Source organism: Oenanthe melanoleuca, chromosome 2 (assembly GCF_029582105.1).
Source record: "Oenanthe melanoleuca isolate GR-GAL-2019-014 chromosome 2, OMel1.0, whole genome shotgun sequence".
NCBI classification, from domain to species: Eukaryota; Metazoa; Chordata; class Aves; order Passeriformes; family Muscicapidae; genus Oenanthe; species Oenanthe melanoleuca.
Window position 1 is genome coordinate 22,434,332 of NC_079335.1, and position 23,603 is coordinate 22,457,934.

Consider the following 23,603-nt stretch of genomic DNA (forward strand, 5'->3'; position numbering starts at 1 on the left):
GACAAAAACTGAAACTGATTTTTAATAAAGGTATTTGGAAAAAAAATATTTAGGGGCAATGGGTATTTAAAAGAGAGTTTTGTTTTCCAGGTGCTTTCACTTAAAGTGCAAAGAAGAACTGTTTTGTACAACTAATTTCTGTTGCAAATTTACCAAAGAGATGCCATTTAAACCATGTATCAAATCTAGAGATAGAGCTGAGAGATGAGAAAGTGAATAATTGATATTTTGTGCAGTTTGAAGACTGAGTTATCAGTAAACTGTCTTCTTTGAGCCACTGGCATTACTTCAGATTTAAACTCTAATTTATACTCTGAGAGGCCTTCAGTGTCATTAACTGTATCCACTAAGCAAGACTGAGAGATAGCACATGAATTTGTAACAAAACTGAACATGGAGGGAAATTCTCTGACATTTCACTAGCTTCCAACTGTTCCATGAGGGATGACTCCTAATTTCTTGTACTAAAGACTCAGTAAGCATCAGCTACAGAAGAAGAATCTGTGAGATTTGTGTAGATTTCTGTTCCAGATAATGAAGAGGGGTGGGACCTTTCCTGTTGAATTTTGTCTGAATTGACTCCAGTAGGGCTTATTTCCCATAGCCATAAGAAAGTGAATTTGAATTAAGAATAGATTAGACACTTTATTAAAATAACTTTGCACTTCTATTAACTCTTGCCCTTGGAGAAAAAAACCCAACAAACTCAACACTTCCACAAGTTTGGAATATATTCCCTGTCTTCAGGCTCATGATATTACCATACAGGACAGTTTTTGTACTAACCTTTTCTAGTTTTTCCCCTTAATGTTATTTTCTAGAAGTCTCTTCACAGAACCTTGAGGGGAAAGAACAATTTCATGTGCAGAGAGTTCATTATTAACGAACAAAAAATACCCCACAGCTCTAAGGTTTCATTGGTCTTGTGGTCAAAAATCCACCAAATTTTGATGTCTTTTCCACTCCAAATTGTGAGTCAGCCACAGTGAAGATGGACCACAACTGTATTCATATTTCAGCCAAGCTGGAGTGTTATTCCTCAGAAGTAATTCACCTATGGAACACAAATTAGAAAATGCCCAAATCTCAGCTGTTCTCAGCTGTGAGTGAAACTAAAAGACATTTCATTAGAACAAAACTGTGGCCCACACTTCTGGCTGCATCCAGGCTAGGAAATAGATACATTTTGGGTTTTTTTTAATGCTTAAAAAATTAAGTTCACGCAGAAGGCATACCTTCAGGGTGTGCCAAGACCACCCAGCAAGATGGTTACCACTGCAGAATTAGAACTTGGGAGTTCCTGGTTTATTGTCTTAAGTTAAAACCACTAGACTGAGCTTATTCAAAGGGAAAAAAAAGTGGCCAGAAAGTAAACTTTTACAACGTGGTAGTAAAGTTAGAGCTTGTTAGAATATTTGAGATTAATGGCAACAGGAGGATTTTTGTCAAAATCAGGATAACTTTCAGAAAAAGAAAATGTCTAATATAACTGCTTTCTCTGTTAAACTGCAGAACACCTCAACACCATCTGCCCACATTTGCAAATGTTTTTCAAGAAATTCCTACCGAGTTGACCAATGCTTATCTGGAGCTTCAATCTTGTTTCTTCATATTTTAAGCCAGTGTAAATCAAAGGACTCTTGGGAACTCTTTCCAGTTATTTTAAACTAAAGTGATTGGGTTTTTTCCATAGAGGAATCTAAAAGTGGTAAGTTAAAAATACCCCCAGGTATTAGTTTCACTTTTGTAAGTCTATTACAATAAGGTAACAGAAGTCTTCCAAAGCTTTAGCTTGTCAGCAGAATGTTTCTGCAAATACTATAAGTCACTTACACTTCTGTTTTAAAGGATCACTCACTACTGTGTGAATAAACACTATGCAATAAACAATGTTGCTACATTTGTGATTTCCCTGAAGTTTGCCAAATTCTGATGTCTCATATAATCTTATGCCTCAAACCAACCTAGTAGTATTGCAGCAGTCAGTCTCACTGTTGCAGAATCACAGAGCAGTAATATTCATCCCCTCCATCACTTCACAGATGAGGCAGGGAGGAATAAAATTTTTGTTGACACCTAATAGAGCACACACAGCAAATGTTTACTCAGCTCTTCTGCTTTGAAGATACTGTCAAGCACTCTGCTGACAGCCATTACTGTTCCTGCTTGTTTAGACACAGCTCTGAAATACAGAGATATGAAACATGAAAAGTATTAGACTTCAGTGATTACACAATGTGATGACAATGTTGTATATTACAAATCTCTTGCAAATCCAAGTCTAAAATATATACAAGTACTGCAGTTTGGGAAAAAAAAAAAAGCTTGAGATCACAAGCTCTTCCTGAACTTTGAGCCTTTGGAGAGCAAAAAAAATTACACACCTCCAAGATGGTCTCCAAGCATGACAACTCTCCTTCTAATTCTGTGGGAGTATGGAGGCAAAGGACCTCTGCATCCAGGGGATGAGCATACAGATTCCCTATGGCAGCCCCACACACTTGGTATAGAAAGAGGTCAACCAAACACCTGGGCTTTGGTCAGCAATCCTCAGTTCTCCTTCCTCTAGGTGCAGCCTGCAGTGGTCACACTGTGGCTGAGCTCCCACAGCTGGTTCACTATTTGCTCATCATATGAAGATGTGGTGTCAGGAACAGCTGGGTCACACACTGCTTGCACAGCATTCCCAATAAATGCTTCTGGTGCTCACTCCATTAATTCCAGCTTACATAGCTCTGGGAATATAGCACACCCAGTGTTACCAAACACACAGGGGACAGACAGCCCCTAACCAGAGGGTCTCTGGGGGGGCAGCCTCTGCTGAGGCCAGCAAGCACTGCTGGAATTTTGCTCAACAGGGAAGGCTATGCACATCTTCTCCAATTCCTCCTATGGAGTTCTAGCAAACATACTATATGGAACACCTGAAATTAGATTTTGCTGTATTGAAAGTAAAACTCTGTACTTCCATCATATATATTTCCTTCTAACAACTTGGAAATGAATCCCCTCTTCATATTTACAAGTTAGTTCCTGTTGATAAATGTTGATCTAAGTTACATTTTTCATAACTTAGGCTGTGGTTTAACACATGTGGTACTTATACAGATCCTATTGAATTATTTCATTTATTATCCTCTCATACCTATAAAGACACTACTGTTTATGAGAGGAAAGAAAAGAGTTCCAACAACTGCACATACTGAAACTTAAGTTCAGCTGTTTAACAAACTACAGGAATTTATGCATTAACCCCCCCAACACTTCCATTATTTTAGAAAGATCTAAGAAGCCCAAAATTTTAAGTCATTTCTTCTACTGCTTGTATTTTTCCTTCCAACAGACTTGTTACATAGCCAGGGGCAGTCCTGCTTGGAGGGGCAGCAATACCAAAGCTAAGCTGAATTCCCAATACAGCTGCATCCTGTTTACCTTGAGAAAAAGGAATATAGGAATTCACAACTAATGTGTGTTTGCATCTCAGCATTTCATGCTAAAGGTTCAGGCTACATTATAAAGGCTTAAAATATCTTCTGTGCAGGACTCTGCACTGGAAATCACTGCTGAAGACAAGCACTTTATTGTGAGTATTTACAGCTTTCTCTGCTCTACAATGAACAATTTGAAAGGGTAAAGCATCAACATTTAACTTTCCATAGTTTCCATGGTCTCATGACTCACATTCTAGTAATTCCTCTTGTAAACTCATCTTCCTGATGAACTAAAGATTTATAATAGCCATGGAAAGATCAGCATGATACTCTATTAAAAGCTATGAATATTTTGTCATCTGCTTTTGAACAATCATTAGCCTCTGCATTGTGTCTCATATTAAAATTTGTGATACCTTTCTGTCCTAGTGACAGAAATTTAAAGCAAAATAAAAAATGACGAAGTATAAAAGAACTGGGAAATTTGCTTTTTAAGTACCAGCAATGATATGAATTCTCTGCAGCTGTATCACTGACATAACATCCCTGTAAAAAGCAAAATACATAGAAAATTTAGCAAAATACTGCATAATCACACAAAGCTGAAGCTGAAGTATTCCAGAGATTATAATTCGAGTCACAAAACCAGTTATGAAGACTTTCCTGAAGGTTCAGTCCACATACATTGCCTATGATCCATCCAAAGTGTCATTTTTGCACAAAATTTTACACATCAGCTTCAAAGTTTCTCAGTGGTATAAAAAGAAAGTAGCAATTCATTTATGGGCAGCACAGTTTGGCTGAGGCAGGACTTAGCTTTATATAAGCTAAAGCTTATATATATATATATATACTTAGCTTTAGGACTGACTGGCTGCATGGCTGTTGGGAAACCATTTAATCTATTCCCTTTTCTCAAACTGTCCCTGATTCTGCAAAATACTTAGTATGTGTGTGACAGTTCAATGTAGTGAAATGATTTATATAGACAGCATTGTGTGTGACCACTTTGCACACATATTGTCCCACATCATTTCCAGATGCAAAGTACCATTAATTTAAAATTGATATGCCTGATGTCCAAAGTCTATTTTGAAACAGCAGTATCTGAAGGAGAAATATTTCTTTTTGTTTTTCATGTCAAACAGTAAATGCAAATAATGTGGATAATGCAAGTATTGCAAATGCAAACAGTAATTCCTAAAAGACACATTCTACAGGTGAATTCTTATGTAGCTGGAAGCTGTTAAGTTCTTATTCCTGTCCTCCAACTGAACCTCACCTCTGAACTTCAATTTTATTTGCATCATGTCTTTTAACACAGTGTTGTTAAATCAGGCTACAACAAACACCAGCACCAAACACCACTAACAACATTTAACAGTGGAACTGAGGGAGCTTTAGGTTGTGTTCCCAACTCACACAGCAAAGCAAAGTAAAACATTGGTACTTGAAGCCACAGCTCCTGAGTCAGTATAATCTTGCTCTTTTTGTGGCTTTTGTGGTCCCTCTTCCAGAGTTTCCCTATTTAGTTTTCATAAGCTTGATTTTCATGTGGTTGTGGAGACAACCATGGCTGGTGATAAAAATTCACTGCATTGATCACAAAGCTCTGTCTGCCAGTAACAGAGGTCAGTGATAATGGCAAGTGTTGGCCCTGGTGGAGCTCTCTACCATGAGCTTATGTGCTGCTCTTCAGAGTCATCTCAATTTCATCTCACAGTTCCTGAGCCCTAATGCACAAAATACACAGATTTTCTTCAGTCAGTTAGTCATTTCTAATATCTGTGCCACAGCACAAGTGCTGAGAAACAAAGTGAAAGATAAAAAACTCTCCACAAGACACAAATTTAACATAAACTACAGCAGTTTGATCTGTCCTGAAGTGAAATCAAACTGCAAGCTGGACACAGAGTTGGGCACAAGCTGTCATCAAGGCCCCTCCTCCAAGCACAAACACGATGATTAAGAAGAGAGGCATCTAAAACCTTAATCAGGTGCTAGCACAATGTACTTATTAAACACTTGTAGCTACAAACCACAGGCCCTACCTTTGTGCAAAAAAGCTGGAGTTTCCAGAAATAACAACAGTGGAAGTCTACAGTATGTGTGTGCACAGTGCTTCCATGAAATTGCAGTAGACAGAAGACTATAAAAGGTGTAAGTTCCTTTCTATTATACAGATCTATTACATTATATCTATTACTTTTTATTTTACATATCTATTACATTATATATATTCCTTTTTATCATATATGATCAGTGTCTCCTAACATTTAGCAGAAAAGAAGAGGAAAAATTTTCCCTCCCAAAGTCTTGAGTTTTCCCAGTCAAGAGCTGCAATGCATCATTAACTTCTATACAGAAAACATTGTTCACTCCAACCAGCAATTAGTGGCAACATTTCTATCCTGTGCAGTGATGAGATTTTTATGCTAATCATTACACTGCAGTAAATTAATCATTTGGGCACATTTAGATGGTATGTATATTTCATGAGACAGATATAGATATCAAGATCAGTTTGATATTTACTTATGGTAAATGGAAGTGTCTCAAATCGCTATGGGGGAAGCATACTAACTAAATACACAGCCAAGGATGTTTGTAATGGAGCAGCAGAATCAGCACTGCTTCAACTCTCTGTTTTTAATTATTTTAAGGGAGCTAAAAGTCTTGTGAGAACACATAGAACAGAATCATTCAAAGAGACAGTGAAATGACAGTATTGTCTTGGCACAATGAAGGACAAAAGCAAACCTACCCTGCAATTCTTCTTTTATTACTGGCAAAATTACTTACATTACATTATGCAGTATTGAAAACAGATTTTTCATCAGCATTTGTACTATAGTCTAGTCAGGTAAATGAATTATGTATTGGCCTTGTCCCTCTGTAACTGTGTCTGAAAGGTTCAAGTTGTAGCTGAAAGGAAGACACTACCCAGGGGCCTCCCTTCTCAGCAGATGCAAGAGATTTGTAATACCTCATGGAAAATTACTATTTGAAATTTAAATTTTTGACATAGATTTAAATACTAGTGCTGTTTTTTTCAGGCAGATCTTTGCAGGCAAAACCCAAATGTTTGTTGGAGGGAAACATACCCATGATCCCTTTGACCTAGAACATTATCAAACTACTTATGGTAAGCACAGATTTATGGCAGGTGACCCGGTGACCCTCACAATAACATAATAAATAATAAAATAATGGCCTAAGCTACTACTTCCTCAATTAAAAGTTGAGAAATATTCTCAAAGATTAATGGCATGTGAGTGGAAGGCAAAGTTATGTTGACTTACCTGGATCACCTGAGAGGTGTTCTTGAATTGAAAATTGACCAAGTGATACATGTTTAATGGCCACTAATTGGAAGAGCATAATTGCTACGCTGAGCAGTGGTAAAGATAAACTATTGCACAGATGGTACGAAATCCCACTGGGAAAGAAAAGACATTTATTAGCATCTCCTTGTTTATGGAATGTTTTGAGAGAGATACATCCAAACAGGCAGATTATCAGGAGAGTACTATGGATAGATGAACTTTTAGGTCTGAGAACTAAAACACATCAGAAAAACAAATGGGTGAATCAGAGACAATGTCTTATTTAATGAAAACTGGTTATACAAGTAAAAAAAAAAATCTTTGTTTACCAATTTCAGAAATAAAATATTTTAATTTTCATTATTTCTATAGAAATAGCATGGCAGTTTTGAATTTTAAACATTTTTTCCAAAATCAATGCTTCTCTTTAGAGCTGTGTATCTGACACTGACACAAGGGTTACATTTTCTTCAGGGGCATCATGGTCTTAATTTTTACAGTCTCTCTTACACAGTTGTGCTGCTTTTGGATGGGGAATGGTTAATTTTCTTACTTAGGAGCTGACAAGCACATCTTGACATGTGCTGTGGTGCCACTTGTATTGTTATTCTCCTCTACAGAGGAGTATTCTTGACTCCAGAGATTTTCTGTTTGACTTGAGGCAGTGGAGAAAAACACAAATAAACACCATTTCCAAGAGAGCACAGGTTAAGATTTGCAAGCATATAGGTAACTTCACAGAACATCTTTCTGAATTTCTGATATACAAAGCCTCATGCCCTGAGGCAATATGGAACAACAACTCAGGAAACAGTCAGTCACATTGTGTAAAGGACAAAAGGCTGGATTTGGAGACAGCTGAGGATCTGTCAGTGGTGAGCACCACCAACCATGCTCTTGTCAAGCAAAAAGAAACGTAGGCATCATGCCCTGAAAGCAGAGGAAATCTGCTAACTTTCTTTCAATACTGCTTCTTTAGAAAGATAGAGTAGAGCATCTCCAGGCAGCTTTTATGCTCGTGCAATGGTTTGGAGGGAATATAGAAATAGTTAATATATTTGATGGAAAACAGCTATTATCACAGTAAACATATACCATGATTATGAATTCCATAAAAATGAATTGCTCATCATTCAGCTACTGCTCAACAGCAGAACTGATTAACAGCACTAGGGACTGCCTGCTATTTGGTTTAATACTCCATGATCATAACATCAGTTGTTTGGTGCTGATTATATTGCAGCAGTTATTCACATCACTAAGTTCGCTTGTTCTAAAATTGAAAATCACAAACAAGGATCACGTCACAAGGAAATGAGCAGAAATCATATGCCTTAAAATATTCCCCAAGACCAGTTATACCTTCTCTACAGATATGCCTGAAACCCATCTAAATATTCATAATCTCAGTATGCATGAAAAAACCCCAACCCCCAAACCAACAAAGTATATAAGAATGAAATTCCCAGGTTAATTCCTCCATCAAAGTAAATTTGTACCAGCATTCTCCAGCCCAGCTTCAGCAGGGGAGACCATCCCTGCAAGTGAGGGGCAGCTAGGAATGGCTTCAGGATTCTGAATCAAAATCTGCTCTTACACTTTGTTTGGATATCAGCTGGCAAGACCTGAAGGTCACAAATCACAGCCGTGTGTTGTTTCTGAAACATGGCATTTCACAGAAAAACTGCCACATAAAATTCTCTGCCTGTCACTATGGCGAGTCTTCCATGAGAAAGAAAAAAATATGCATGGCTTTTCATGAGGAGGTTCCCAAAAAAATACAGGAGAGCTGGGAGTGCTCTGTTGGCTTTCTATCCTCTGTGTCCTGGTTTATCGGAGTCTTAGATGAACCTCTCATAAGATCTAAAAATGGATCTGAATGAAACTATTAAGCTATTTTAGTATTTTCACTATTATTTGACCATTATACCATCTATTATAATTTAAAAAGACAAGAATAATTTTCCTATAACCTGAAAACTTCTAGAAACTACAGTATTACCTTAAAACAGTGAGAAGAAAGGGCTGTTTGGTTAATAGTACATAATTCCAATGTGTAGAATGAAAGACAGAAAAAACCCAGTAAACACGTGCACTAAATCAATACACTAATTATTCTGATGCAAAAAATTTATTTGGTATATTTTTCCTGCTGCACAAGATCACTGTGCATAAAAATGGTTATTATATCATAGTCAAAGAGCTATCATATTGTCATCTGAAATTTATGTGAAAATCACAAATGGAAGAGATCAAAACAGCAAAAAGAAGCAGGAGTGTGTAAAAGAGTGTGTTTTGAGGAAGTGTAGCAGAATTTACTACAGCTGTAGTCCACATGCATTAGTGGACTTACAATCTTTACTGAAGAACAGAAATCTTCTTTCTTGCTGTTTTATTACCTTGGCAACATATCCTCCATGTCAGCAATTACATAGGAGACAACAGTCCAAACAGCAGCACAGAGATTCATCTGGTTTGGATCCTGAACTGTCATCGTGTCCCCTTGAGAATGATGAAACCAGAAGTATTTATTGATGTCGTTATGCAAGCTGGCACCTACAGAGAAAAATGGGCAAAGTTCCATTATAGGAATACAAATATTTAAAGAGGAATATAAACTTGAATCTGTTCCTGGGCTGTTTATGAATAAAGCTGCATACAACTGTATAAAACTCATTATATATTTGAAATAAAATAACTGTACATGCCATGTGCAGTTTGTAGGTTTTAGGTTAACTGACTTGTGTGAGCATGAGGCAGCAAAAACTCACATTAGGGAAAAGCCAAACTTCCCCTGGGAGACTTGTATCCTCAGCAATAGTATGAATCCATTTCTTCTGAAACTAACAGAGTTCAAGCAGGAAAATCCCTACAGTAACTCCACAGCAGTGCTTCCCCTTTTTATCACTGATGAGTTACAAGTGATTTGTGAAACCTTTCCTTACTGTTATTTGTGTTGGGGAATACTTTGGAATTTAATTCTGCTTTTGAGCCCTGTACATCGCAAGGATGTGCTATTTCAGCACAAGTTTCCAGATAATCTGGGGTAACCCAGGTAGCCCAGGACTACATTCCTCTTGCAGTCAGGAGTCCTCATCAGATGGGACAGAAGCAAGTTGAGTGAAATCACAATTCTTCCCATTCAGGAACAACTTATTCCCTCTTGGACCACATGTGCAGGGAAAAGATTAATTTTCCCCAAGCCAGGTGGGCTCAGGGAGCACAAATAATGCTTGCCAGGCATCACTCAAGGCAGACCAAAGCCAAGATGAGCTGGAGAAGCTGCCACCTGCCTAGGAGCCACAGCAGAGGTGCTGGCAGAGGATTGGCTATTTTAGCCCTGGCTATTCTCTGCTCCAGTGCTCACTGACCCTCTCTAATCCCCTATTCCCTTGAATTTCCTTTTTTCCCACTTCATTACCTCTGCCTCTCTTCCAGTTTTATCAGCCTCCATCAGCTTTGTTGTAAGGTTAACAACCATTCCACCATTAACAGAATTACACATCAAATTTTGAAAATAAGTAAATTTGGTGTTTTCCCACACACACTAATTCACTGCTTGCAACTCCTTTGCACTGATTTCTTTGTCCTGCTCCCTGACCAGGGCTAGGAGGTGCACAGCCCCAGGGAAGGACCCACTTAGCACAAGACCCCCTCCTTTCCTGGTCTACAAACCCAGAGAACTGCTGTGAATTCACAAGTAAGAGTTATGGGCTGCAGGCAGAAACACTGAATGGGGGTACTCCTGCCATGCCAAATAAAAAGGAAAGTCTCAGGATTGTTTGACTATAAAGATGAAGTACATAAATTATTCATGTATTTATTGACATGCAGTGGAAATCAGTATCAGATGAGGGCTTTGATAAACTCATGTGTGCTTGTAAGACTAACTGTTATGATTTTTCTTGGTTTTCCTGAGATGCCTGAAGCCTTTGAAGAGAATGAAAGCAAAATTTCCCACAGCATAACTGTACATTCCTATAATATATCTCTTTTGATCACTCAAACAATCATTCAGAACAGAGTCCAGCTCTCCCTGTGGGTAACAGGCATGTTTCTTGGGCTGTAATGGGGACTGACTTGAATGGCTCAGTTCACTGTTATTTTAGAGAAGGAATAGAAAGTTAATGCATTTTAATTCCACCCAAGATGACGATCTCTTCATAAGAGAGATGATAAGCAGAAAGACCAAATGCTACAGCATAAGATTACACAGTATTGTGATTGATTTTATTTTAAGAAGCTCCTCTTGTTCTTAAATGACGTGTTTGCTCCTGACTTGAAGGCACAGAAGCCACTGGGTAGGCTACAGGTGCTGAATTATGTTCTAATAATTTTAGCATTAAATTTATGTCAAGTCATAATTCCTTCTAAAATTTTTTTATGAATCCTTTTAAACATATGCAATCATAAAAGGATTGAACAATTGAACAGTGATAAATTCTTTAACCACTGGACTTCTGCACTACAGACACACGACAAGTTAAAGTGTTGAGGCAACCCCATTACTGCTTTTGAACACTTCTGTAAGACTCAAGACAAAAATTGCCCAGATTCTGCCATCAAAATTTCACTAATCAGAGTAACTATCGATTTACAGAATAGCACTTTATTCCTGTGAATGGAACAAAAACAAACACTCTTTGCTTTGTCATGTTTAGCTCTCCAGAACACTGGAAAATATTTTTTTTTTCTCTGAATTGATTTTATAAGTTAGAAAATTATTGACTTTGACATCAAGCAATTACTATGCAAGAAAATCAAAAGGTTCTCAAACTGCCCATGCTGTCTCTGTCATGTTGTGGGCTAGCATTGAAGCCAGTGACCTGCAAACACCTTGAGAGACTAAGGGAAAGACCCCAATACAGCAGTTTTATCCTCTGTAGCTAGAAACAAAAGTGAAAATCCATGTTCTTGGCACAAGAAGAGTTTACAGCTGAGGGCATCACGCAAACCTCTGGACATGAAGCACTCTGGGGCACAGATATGACTGCCAGCAATTTTCATTGCAAGGAAGTTTCCTGCTTCCAAGTCGAGACTCCCCCATGCTGATGTCAGCTGCCTGCAGACATCTCTGCTGCCAGAGACTCTGATGAGTGCCCTTTGCACAGCAGATCCATCCAGGGCTGGGACCAGCCCTTGCAGATGAAGAGGGAAGTTCTGCAGGGCCCTGCAGACTGCAGTCATGTCAGGTTATCTCAATAAAGTCCACGGGGACCTACAGCCTCTTTTCTAAAAATCTAACACAAGAAGCAATGCTGTGAGCATAAATTTTTGTTCTTGTTGTTTTGTTGTTGCTGTTGTTATGTTACATTTGTCTCAGGAACAACAGTCAATAACAAATGGGGACTTATTTTTACCAAGCCAGGCGTCAAGTAAAACAGATGAGGAGCCATGGCTCACAGATCCCATAAATTCACCATGTCCATGATAGCCACTTACAAAGGGAACAACATAAAGCCTTGAAAAAGTCTGTAAGCTTTAATTAAGTACTTAAAAACCCTCAGTTGGGTTATGTAGGTGTGTACCACATATTTAATTCTGATTTCCAGGTGGAACCAAGACTTGAATAGAAAACCAAGAGATGGGCTAGGTGCTACACTGTCACATTTCATGGACTTTGCTCCTTTTCCTATGTTTCCAGAGCAGCCATAAAGAAAAGGCTGCTCCTTAATTGCCCTTTTTCAGTCTGTTCACTTTTACAGCAATGCAAGTGTCTTAGGTTGCAATACAAGATGTGACCAAAAGTATGTATTCTATCACCATCTATTGAAAACAGGCAGTGATCCTTATCTCCATGGGAGATATTCTCTGCTGATAAGCCACTGGTGATCCCCCAGGGTCAAACACAAGGACAAGTTGCCCAGAGAGGCTGCAGAGCCTCCATCCTTTGAGATATTCAAAGCCTGACAGAACATGGTGCTCATCAACCTGCTGCAGCTGACCTGGAGTTGGACTAGCCCAGCTCAAGGGGTGCCTGCCAAACTCAGCTACTCTGTGGCACTCTAACCCCTGGTGCCTTGGGTCTTTCAAACATCTTTCAGAATTAACACAATGTAAAAAAAATTCTTCAATTCAAGTTCATTCCTGTCTTGAACTCGTTTGATGATTTTCTGTATAACCAGCTATGTCATACTTGGTTTGATGCACTGCATAAGGTAGGCTAAAGCAGCAGCTTTGGTAATTCATACTGACCATGTTTTTTTAGTATTCAGCTATGTAAGACTGATGGAAATACACACAAATTGAGGCATTCTGAAAAACAGTCCATCCCTTCTAGCTTCTGATCTCAGCATGAAATGCCCAGTGCAAATACTCATTAGTTGATGATAAGGATATTGACTTGCCTTACAATGTGTTCATATCAAACACCAATTCTTCACACATTAATAAACTGACAAAGGTCTCCTTGCCAGCTTAAGAAGATGAGATGCTGCTATTGAGGTAAAAGGATGCATGAACCACAAAAGTAATGATGGTCATGTCAGTGATGACCACTGTTTCTTGTCACTCTCTGTCAGGCACTACTACCTTCATAAGCACTGCTGTCATAAGTTGTAACTAGAATGAAACTCTATTGTCACATATTTAAGCACTCAATATATTGTCATTTGTGCAAGCAATGACAAGAAAAGCAGATAACGATCATCAGAATGATTACAAAGGCAGTTTCTATAAAATACAAATATCTTCAAGGGGGAAAGCATGCAGTAACTTCAGAGTAATTTTACATCTTAAAACATTTTGCATTACACTCCTCCCTACATTTTCTTTCTTTTCTTTTTATACCCCAAACAGCATTCAATTGCCAAAGGAAGTCAAATATGAGTTATGGAGTCAGTACATGTTTGCTACAGAGTCCTATCAGTAGCTTCCCAGTTGTCTTTGCTTTCAAGTGAACTTCACAGCTATGCCATGAATCTTTCAGATACAATGGGAAAATCCCCACTGTTTCCATAACCTCTCTTGGGTGTCCTGGGTCTTCAATATTACAGCTAGATCTCTGGGATACTGATCTCTGCATGTATGTTGCCTTATACAGTGAAGTTAATACACTAATATAATAAAAAAGCATGTCACTTTTTCAGGTTTCATTTTATAGTCATCCCTAGAGGACCTGACAGAATTGCCACTGCATTATTTTATGCAGTATATATACACCTCTCCAAACAGAAAAAACCCCAGCTCAGAGGAACACACACTCTAAACAGACAAGAGGGACTGAAGGATGAAAGGGGCATGCAGAGATGAAACAACACATTCATTTTCTCACAGCAGCTGAGGAAGGAATAGATGCCAGACATCTGAGCTGAGGCCAGTGTCCTGTTGAGTAAGCTGTACTACCTCCTAACAGCAAAGTTGGAAATGCCTTACTTAACAAGGCAGAATTTGCTCAATGTTTCCAGAAGCTGACAAATAGAAAGGAGCTATGACACATGCTTTGCTTGCATCTTCCAAGTACCTGTTTGAGCTTCACCTTTGTGTCAAGGCAAACCTACATGCTATCAAAGGTATTGATTGTAGTAAGATGTCAAGACATCAGATGCCTGATCTAAAACCTTGTTTTTATATCTGCAGTGATTTCCCTGGCTATAAAAGACAGTTTCTTTTTTCCCCTATCTATTAAATTATGCTTTTATTTCCTCTTTTTTCTTTAAGAAATGGGAAAAAAGCTTTTACTTAATTTTCAAGTTTATTCTAATCTCAGACCTTTTTCATGCCAATGACAGTATCCAGGAATGTACTAAAAATCTATAATGCTTTAAAAATAAAGCAAATCCTGATGAAATACACGTCTTTTTCTTTTACATCAAAATTTTACTTAAAAATAATGAAAAAAGAGGCAAAGGGACATATCACAATCTCCTAAGTACTTAAAAACTGGTATGTACCAGGAAAGCATAAAAACAGAAGTTCAAGATCATCCTATTCCTCACACTCAGTAACAGAATCAATATTCTCTCCCTACTCATAGCTGAAGCATTTCTGCCCCACACATTTTGAAAGGTCAAAACTTCACAACAAAAGTAGGGACACGGCTTTCCCTTCAAGGTTTATGTGCCAAAGACCTATAAATGGATTTAAGATAGGAACAGGAATACAATTCCTTATTTTATTTTTATTTTCATTTTGTGCCTTACTAAACCCCAGCAAAGTCACAGATCTCAAGTGGTCAGGGAGTAAATCTGCTGCAGTGGTAGCTGTGTTTAGGAAGGGCTGGCTGGAAATGCTTTATGGGTGGCTCAACATCTGCAAGCCCTGTAGAGTGCTTGACTGCTTGTTTTAGGTGCTGTACAGGTGTTTTGTGTGCTGCCCCTGCCTAAGCTCAGCCTGCAGAACTACTACTGAAATGAAAACCCAATTATTGCAGACATCTCTGGCATGTATTTTGGTGCTCATATTAACCTCTTCCTTTGTGGGATAACCTGTAGCTGACAGCTGGCTTTCATGCCAATTATTTCATTATTCATTTTCAAGTAAGCAGAGGCAATGGAGAATGCTAATGCTGTTTAGTGGGGCACTGACAGCATTAGTTTTCCTGTCACTTCTCAAATGATGAAATTACAGGCTAAGTTGCTTGAGTTTCATGGCTACTGCCACTGAAATAGTTTCCAGTACAGAGCTTATAAATAACATCAGAAGCCCTGCTGTTTCACCTCCTGAGTCACTCTCTCAAAAGTCAATAAAATTCATGATTCAAACAACATGACAGAGGAAAAGCTTTCAGGTGGTTGTTTCAGTGACTAATTAAATGAGACTACAGTGTAAGAGAGACAATATGAAGTTTGCATTACTTCTTGTTTTGCTTAATGCATTTCAGAATTAATCCTGTGGATACACTAAACAGACTAATTTACAGCTCAGGATTATCACAGTTACTTTTGCAATGCATTAACCTTTCACTTATTGCATCAGAGGATCAGTGACAGCAGGAGATCCAACCTAAACTTGCATGAAATGCTGTGAAATGAGGTGCCAGGGAAGGAAGCAGTTCTACTTCATAGAGCTCAGGTTGACTAGACTCTAAAATAATATCCTAAACAGCCCTTGGCTGGGAAAAAATCCACAAAATCCCAGACAAATTTTTAACAGTAAAAAGCCATGGAAGATTCTCCTCCATTCATCCAACCTCTGTCTTAAATTGTCAAGGTTCTTTTTTAATAAAAAAGAGAAAGAAAAAGGTAAGTCTCCCTAGCTGGTGTTGACTAAACATGACCCACCTGCAGGTTCAGTCTCTGGGATGGAGAGATCCTTCATAGGCCCACTCATCACTGATTTTTGAACCTATTTACACTTCTGCCCACAGCTCCCTGTGGCAATGCAGAGGATGCCTGAGCATTTTGTGTGGGCTCAATATTCTCACTTTGTGAGCTGTAGGAGCAGCACCCTCCATTTTTTCATTCAGCTTCATACTGGTAGCTTAATACAGTTTAATCACATCTAACTCAGCAGCTTTTTCCCAAGCTGAATAATCCTCCTCTTGCAGAAACTATTCAATATCTCTGAGGATAAAGGCTTCTGGTGACCCTTCTTCTCCCTTTTCTAATTGTTTCATACAAATCCTGAGATGAGAAGCCCCAACACCAGCAAACACCAGCACGTGAATGGACTCTTGATGTGACTGCAGCACACCATCTCCCATGGATGTTTTCTGCTTTTCCTCTCTTCCTTCCTTCCTCAGCTGCATGAAACACTGCTGTTTTTACCTTCCCTGGGTATTGACTTGATAATTTCAGACAATTGCCCACAGTGATTCCCAGATCATTCTTCTTGAAGGTAACATGGATCCTGTTGCTCTGTATGCATAGCTCCTATACTGCATCACTCTGCATTTATTGACACAAAAATGTCACTGGTTGTTGTATTCTTTAAATATTTTCTACTACAAGATTACTGTCACATTTTCACAGTCAGCTTTAGTTTTGATATCAAATATTTCAAGCAAACTTTGCAACTTGCTATTCTTGCTCCCTTTGCAGCTAACATGGAGTTTTGTGAAAATCCAAAGTGACAAAAAATAGGGTGACTGGGCAGCCTAATAAAGACTTTCTCCATTAAGCAGACTGACAATTTATTTCTGCCTTTTTAAAATCATATGATTAAAGAAGGAAAATACCTCTCACCTCACAGTACTTTCTTCCTCTATAGTCTTTGATCCAGGGGCTTTTGAAGACTCAACTGTACTTTACTGATCAGGTCCAGCTACAGAAATGGTTACAAACTCTTCTGAAAATGCCTAGCTAGATTGGTGAAGCATGACTTCTTTCTTCCAAAGCAACCTGAACTCTTGAATTATTTTTGTATTTTGTGCTTTGGCTCTGTGACCATCCTGGCTAACTAAAACACAGATCCCTATCTAGGGGATTCCCTAATTAGAGCATATCAATTTAGAAGGATTATGTACCTGTAGTATACGCCTGTTTATGTTTGTGTATATTGTGTATATTTTAATATAATTATGTATATGCCTACATATGTTATACAGAGACTACTTAAAAAGTTGATAGTTGTACAAGTGCTTGTTGGATTTATAAATCCCTTACATTTTACATTCTCTTCTAAACACTGTAAGTGGAATGAAAGTCATTGCAAAATCAGCAGTTTCTCTAATTTAGAATTCTTTTTCATGTGTTTGTTTATGTCTCAGCTCAGTAAAGCAGTTAAATATTGAGCATGCAATTTATTTTAATGCCATTAAGCTTTAGAAGTCACACACAAGGGTCAAGTGGATGCTGGGACCCATTTGAACCATCTTTCCCAAACAAATGCATTTGTGTTTCTATGCTCCCTGTATTGCTGCACCATGTAGCTGACATTATAAGGTTGCTTGAAACCCAGACTATTGAAGTGCTTTCTTCAGTGTTCTCTGCTAGCAAAGAGCCTCCTGCTAACAACACCCAGGGCCCTGCTCCACCCTGTTCCAACAACTCCCAAAATCACCCCAGAAAAGCTGTGCAAAGAGACACCCCCCAGACTGTTTAAAACACATGGGGGGAGAGAACCCCATTTGTCTTGGTTTTGAGTAGCATTTCTGTTTGCAGTAATTGTCTGCATTCATTTACATTTTCAATCCATTCAAAAATCTTCCTTGTGTTTTACAAGAAATGGGGCTATTTCCCAAGCCAAACTCACAAAGCAGTTTAAAGCAAGCCTATAGGTCTGCTTTTCCAGAGGATGCTGGGGACAGAGAGGAGACACACTGTTTCCATTAGTTCTAGCCTTCCCTCCTCAATACAATTGCAGCTGGATTTTTAATCACAAAGTTCCTGTAGGAGCCTTTCCACCAAGTAGTCCACTACTAGAAATGCCAATATTCACAAGACCCAGCTAAGCAGAGCTCCCTTCTGCCTAGATGGTGATGAAAAGAGACAGTTAATGAGCATTCTGGTGCTTGACTAGTTATTAAAAAAAAAAAATCCCAAGCCACCAAACCAGTCACCTAATTTAAGTAAAACACATCCTAAGCACACTACAAGTCTGTTGTATTTTATGTCAGAGAAACCAAAAGTGCATTTTTTCAACCACAGCCACAGGATGAGCAATGGTTTTAGTGTCTCTATTTTTGCACCCCATTGAGATCATCAAACTCTTCAAGTTTATGGTGGATTTTAGATGTAGGGCCATAAGACAAAGCTAGAAGAATATACTTATACCTACAACAATAAAATATCCCACAAAATATCAGTGGTTACTTGAGTAATGAATACTTGAATTTTAAACCAGTAAGTTATTTCTTAACACTTTAGATGCTCCAAATATTGGTGATGAAATATCTTTTTCATTTGATCTCCAAACCAGTGTATATTTAGCTAGTTCATAACAGAAATGCTGGAAGTTCTTGAAACAAAGTTCAAAGCTTATTGCAAAGCTCAGGACTATCCAAATGCAGTTTTCAGTCTTTAGGGTTGGTATTCAGAGAGCCACAAAGCCTACAGGTGCAGGGACACTTTCTAGGGTGCAAAAGGCATGTGAAATGGAGCAGAGCACTGCCCCAACACTGCTCCCTTCAAACTTTTCTCAGCTGGCCCACCCATAGTGCAGGGCACCTCAGCTGCTAGCCACCACTGGGACTGGGCTCAGAGAACACAAAACCTTTCTGCTCTAGTCTAAAATCGTGTTATCCAATGGGTGATGAACACAAAGTAGCAAGAATGAATATTTATTCAATATTTTAAACTTGCATATTTTTGTCAGCAAAACCACAGAGGAACAGCATATGTAAAAAAGAAAAGATAAAAAGAATTAAGGTACAGTGAAAACACCTGCTGCAACATTGTTCTTCACAATCTCAGAATCTCTTTGTTTTAATGGTCCATGAAATTACATGGGGCTTTATTAGGAAAAGAAAGGGGGAAATTAAAGAAATCCTGTCCTTTAAAGTAAGGAAGTAGAGAAATTCCTCACACCTGATCTGACTCTACAGTGTATCACTACTTGATGTGGGCTCTGGCTAATCCACAGAGCAGAACTAATCCTAGAAGAAGACAAAGCAAATAAAGCAATGTCCCTAACTAGCATGACTCTTCCAAGCTGTAAATTTGAGTTGCTGTGATAGCTATTTTGCCACTTGTCAAAATGCTAATATATTAAGAGCAAAAAAAAAAAAAAAGCATATAAGCTTAGGAAGAACACTAAGAGAAGCTGACAATTAATTTTAAGTTGAAGTTTAACCTGTTTGCTTTCTCTGAAAGATTGTCAGTCACATCAGTAAGTGCAAATAGGATTTACCTTAAACACAGGCTTACTGCATTCTGTGTTTCACTATGCTGTTTTCTTATGAAGTTGAGCTTTACTTTGATTTTGTTCAAATTAAACCTATATAGTTGAAGGCCTAATTTAAAACATGGAAAGAAAAGACTGATTGGGTGAAAGTGTACAGAAACAGAACAAGGCACTACTGAGTCCAACTGCCATGAGTGCTAAGCTGTTGAGTACAGCTTTGAAAATTCTCTCCCAGAATCAATCTATCTCCATCACAATGATAATTTTGCAGAAATCAAGGATCAAGATATTTTTTCACCATTTGTTAATAACAATTTACAATGGCCCATTTAAAATTATATACTTTTACAGAAATTTCTAAGCACTCCAAAAGACACAACATTTTACATTTGATGCAACAAATGCAGATAATTTAATAGCAGTGACCAAACTCTAAACATTAAAAAGCAAATACACCTCTATTAGTTTAAATACTACCCACCATCCTTCTGGTATATTGTGTCCATGCTAGAACTTAAAGCAGTGTTTACAGCTGTATAAATGGAAGTAATTTCAATTTGGATTTACTCAAAGAAACAAAGCACAAGAACACTCTTGTAAAGTTGTTTATGGTGCCACATTCAATACCACCAATAGGCTAATGCAAAGGGAGAAAAAGACCCAGTGATGATGACTGTTAGCAGCCCAGAGCAAGATTATTATCAAATGATTGGAATTATTTTAATAGAGAGAAGATAGAATTTAATACATTCAGTAAAAAAAACGCCTTAATCTCTGCATTTCTATGCTTGCCTTCCACAGGAGAAAGACATGCTCTCCAAATGCAAGTTTGTACCACCAGAATACCATTAGACTATTGGCTCCTTTCAAATATATAAATTAAAAACTCTTTTTACAGAGCAGATACATAAAAATAAATATTAACATACATACACATATGTATCTGCCAACCCACACATAATTAAAAACCTTTCAGGAGCCAAATGCACACTGGCCAAACAGAATGGCATGCTATATACTCAAAGGACTGCAACAAGTACTCAGTCAAACTGGGATTATAAATCTTACCTAAAAATAACCTGAAGGAAAATTTTGACATTCTGGTCAATATTTATTTTACTTTGACATCCTCACTTTACTTTGACATCCTCACTTTAAAACTAACAGGCATCTGATAGGAAAAAAAAAAAAAAAAAAAAAAAAAAAAAAAAAAAAAAAAAAAAAAAAAAGGATGATTTTTCTTGCTTTAAGGCCCATCATTGTGCAAAATAATTGTGCATGATTATTAGTTGAATAGTTTCCATTTCCCACTCCAACAAGAACTGACACAAAAGATGAAAAATCTGGTAGGTCTCATTAGTCTTGGGTAGTCTAACCTTAGCCTTAGCTATTATCAGACCCGTCAGAAAAGGCAAAGAAAAAGCACAACCTTTTTGGAAATGCAGCCACTGAAATTAGAATGCATTGAATGAAGAAGGGAATATTTCCCCTGTCACATATTCCTTTCAGGGTCAAAAAACACACAAGTGAGATTTTAAATAAGTAACTCACTCCAGGTAAGTACTGTCAAGCTGTTTCCAGGCTGACAGACTGTTATTGCATCCCACCACTGCCAGCAGGGTTCACTGCTGTGACTCCAAAGGAGGCTCTGGGGTTGGAAAAATAGGGTGTAGCAGAGAAGACAACAATTACTACTTCAATAATTAAATTCTTGTGCTGTGTATCAAGAGCCCAAGGCTTATGTGGAATTAGATGAGATGCCTGGAGTGTCTTTACCACTATTTTAGCATATGGAGTGGCCAAACATTCACTCCTTGAAATAATAGAAGAGCAACCACACTTTTCTCTATCTCAATGAATTTAAAACACAATGCAAATCAAAAAGAAAAATAGAATGATCCAAAAAAGCAGCAAAACACAAAGAATAATGCTATCCACGATTTGGAACATGTATTCAACACTTTTTTTTTTTTTTTTTTGTTAGCAAAAATGATGCTCTGCACCTAAAACTGAGGGACAGATGTTTTTGCACAGGTAAATGTAATGATGGCTGGATCAAGGGTCAAGCCCCAACTCGATGAGCTCAGGGAAGTGAAACCAAAAGAGGTCTGGTGGGGAGAACTGACACAAGCCATGGGCAAAGCAGGGATCCTGCCCATTTCCACAGATGCAGGAGAGCTGGCTCAGCAGGCTGGAGCTCTCATACCTGTTAAATTATCACAGAGTTTCTTAGCACTCTCTTAGCTCAGGCTCCAGGAACCACAGGCAGTCCCTTCCCTCTTACTCTCTAATTGGAGACCTGAAGTCATTACTCGAGTTAAGGGATAGTGAAAGTGTCATTGAGTTGAGTACACTAAATGAGAAAGTTTTTAATCTGAGATAATGTTCTCATAAACAGAGGACTAAGTCTCAGAACCATTATACCCTTAACAAATTTCCTGGCAGCTACTTGCCTGACTGAAAGAGAGAAGCTGCATGGAAAAGATACAGAAAGCAAATGACATTTTTAACGGTGTGATGATCCCTTCTTCCCCACAAGCATCCTGAAATAAAAGACATAAATGCAGAGTGCTTGGAGGCTTCAACAGCATCCAATGCCTGTGCTTCTAATGATGACTGCACAAGAACATCTGCCCTAAAATCTAGCCAGCAGTGTTGGTGGACAAGGAAAGTACCCACAGTAATTAGGAACTATAGGAAGAAGCAGGCAGACTAATTAAGTTTTCTCAATGCTTCCCATTTAGCATATCTTAGGGATTTAAAATTAAAGATGTGTATAATTCGGGCTGTTTTCAAGATTAAGATGTTTAAAACTTGCTGATTAGTTTTAGCTGCACAATGAAATCTGTTTCTTAGTTGAAGTCAGAAGGACTAAAATTGTTCAGGCCCAGAAAATAAGCTGCTGCAGCAGGATGTTGAAGCCCTGACATGATCAGCCTGTGATTCTCACACTACAGCTCAGCAAGAGAGTGAGAATTGCTCTGTCCAACCCGATCTCTTTCACACTGTTGGTGGTTCCAAGCTCAGGAGGAATGGTGGCTGGAGCACTGATACCAATTGCAAGGCTGGCAGGGGCAGTTCTGTGCAACTATCTTAGGAACCTCCCTAGTCCTTCTGCATGGAGAAAAAAACACCCCAAGAACTAATCAAGGTTTTGCCAAAATTAGGGGTTCTGGCTATTAGTGATCATCTATTTCTGCAACCTTTGATCAGAGACAACAAAATGAGACTGCACTATGACTTCTTGAAACCAGCACAGACTGTGTGAGTGCACAGAGCAGCCCACAAGACTGTGCCTCTTTCTCCAGTGGCTGCTATGGATGCAAGGGCCTGAGTCAGGCTGCAGGATCCACCAGTTGATGCCTGGGTGCAATAAAAATCACAACTGCCCAGCCTACAGCAGTATTTGTCTACAGACTTCCTTCAGTGACACCAGTAGCACATACAGCAGCCCTTAATTCTGCTCTGCAATATGAATGAAAAGACAACTGGTTAATAACTGTCTTTTATTATTTTTTAAAACATGTTTCAAAACCATATAGCTTATCTCAGAGTCTCTGTAATTTGGAAATGAAGCACTGCTGCTGCAATGTCTTATCTGCCCACAGAGTCTGTTAGCACTTTTAAAGCAGAGAATAAAAATAATACACAAGGTGTCAATAATAGTAATTGGTATCATTAAAAATTCATGTTTATCTCTGGCTTAAGCCTGAAAATCAACTAAATATGCTTTTCTTTAAGAGTAGTTACCCTAGAAAGCTGAAAGTCTAAGACCTTCCACAGCTCACTTTCCTTCTTACCCTTTTCCCTTCCCATTTGCCATACACTGCCTTTCAGCTTGAGCTAAGCAGGAAGCTGCAGGACAGAGCACTGGACTTACATTATACAAAGGCTCAGAGCAAAGACTTAATCATAATTTACATGTAACTCTTTAACTAATTCATCTAACACTTTAACTAACTCACAGAACATTCCTGCATCTAAAAGGGCCTGGTTACCCAGATTATTTAAACTTAAACTCCATACAGACTAGCACTGCACAGAACAGAAAACCAGATGAACTGAGGAAAACCTCAAAAATTCAGCCAGCCTATTTTCCTCTCTCTGGCAGAAGCCAATTGTG

At 38.4% G+C, this 23,603-nt stretch overlaps 1 protein-coding gene across 1 annotated transcript in view; it reads right to left on the bottom strand.

Moving 5' to 3' along the window:
* Positions 1-6,865: 6,865 nt before the first annotated feature.
* The window catches only part of CPQ (carboxypeptidase Q), a 147,555-nt gene continuing 130,817 nt past the window's right edge, over positions 6,866-23,603 (bottom strand). Inside the window, exon 8 of the mRNA XM_056484106.1 lies at positions 6,866-9,313. Coding sequence (XP_056340081.1) covers positions 9,153-9,313 — 161 coding nt within the window. The 3' untranslated portion in view covers positions 6,866-9,152. The remainder of the gene's footprint in view (positions 9,314-23,603) is intronic.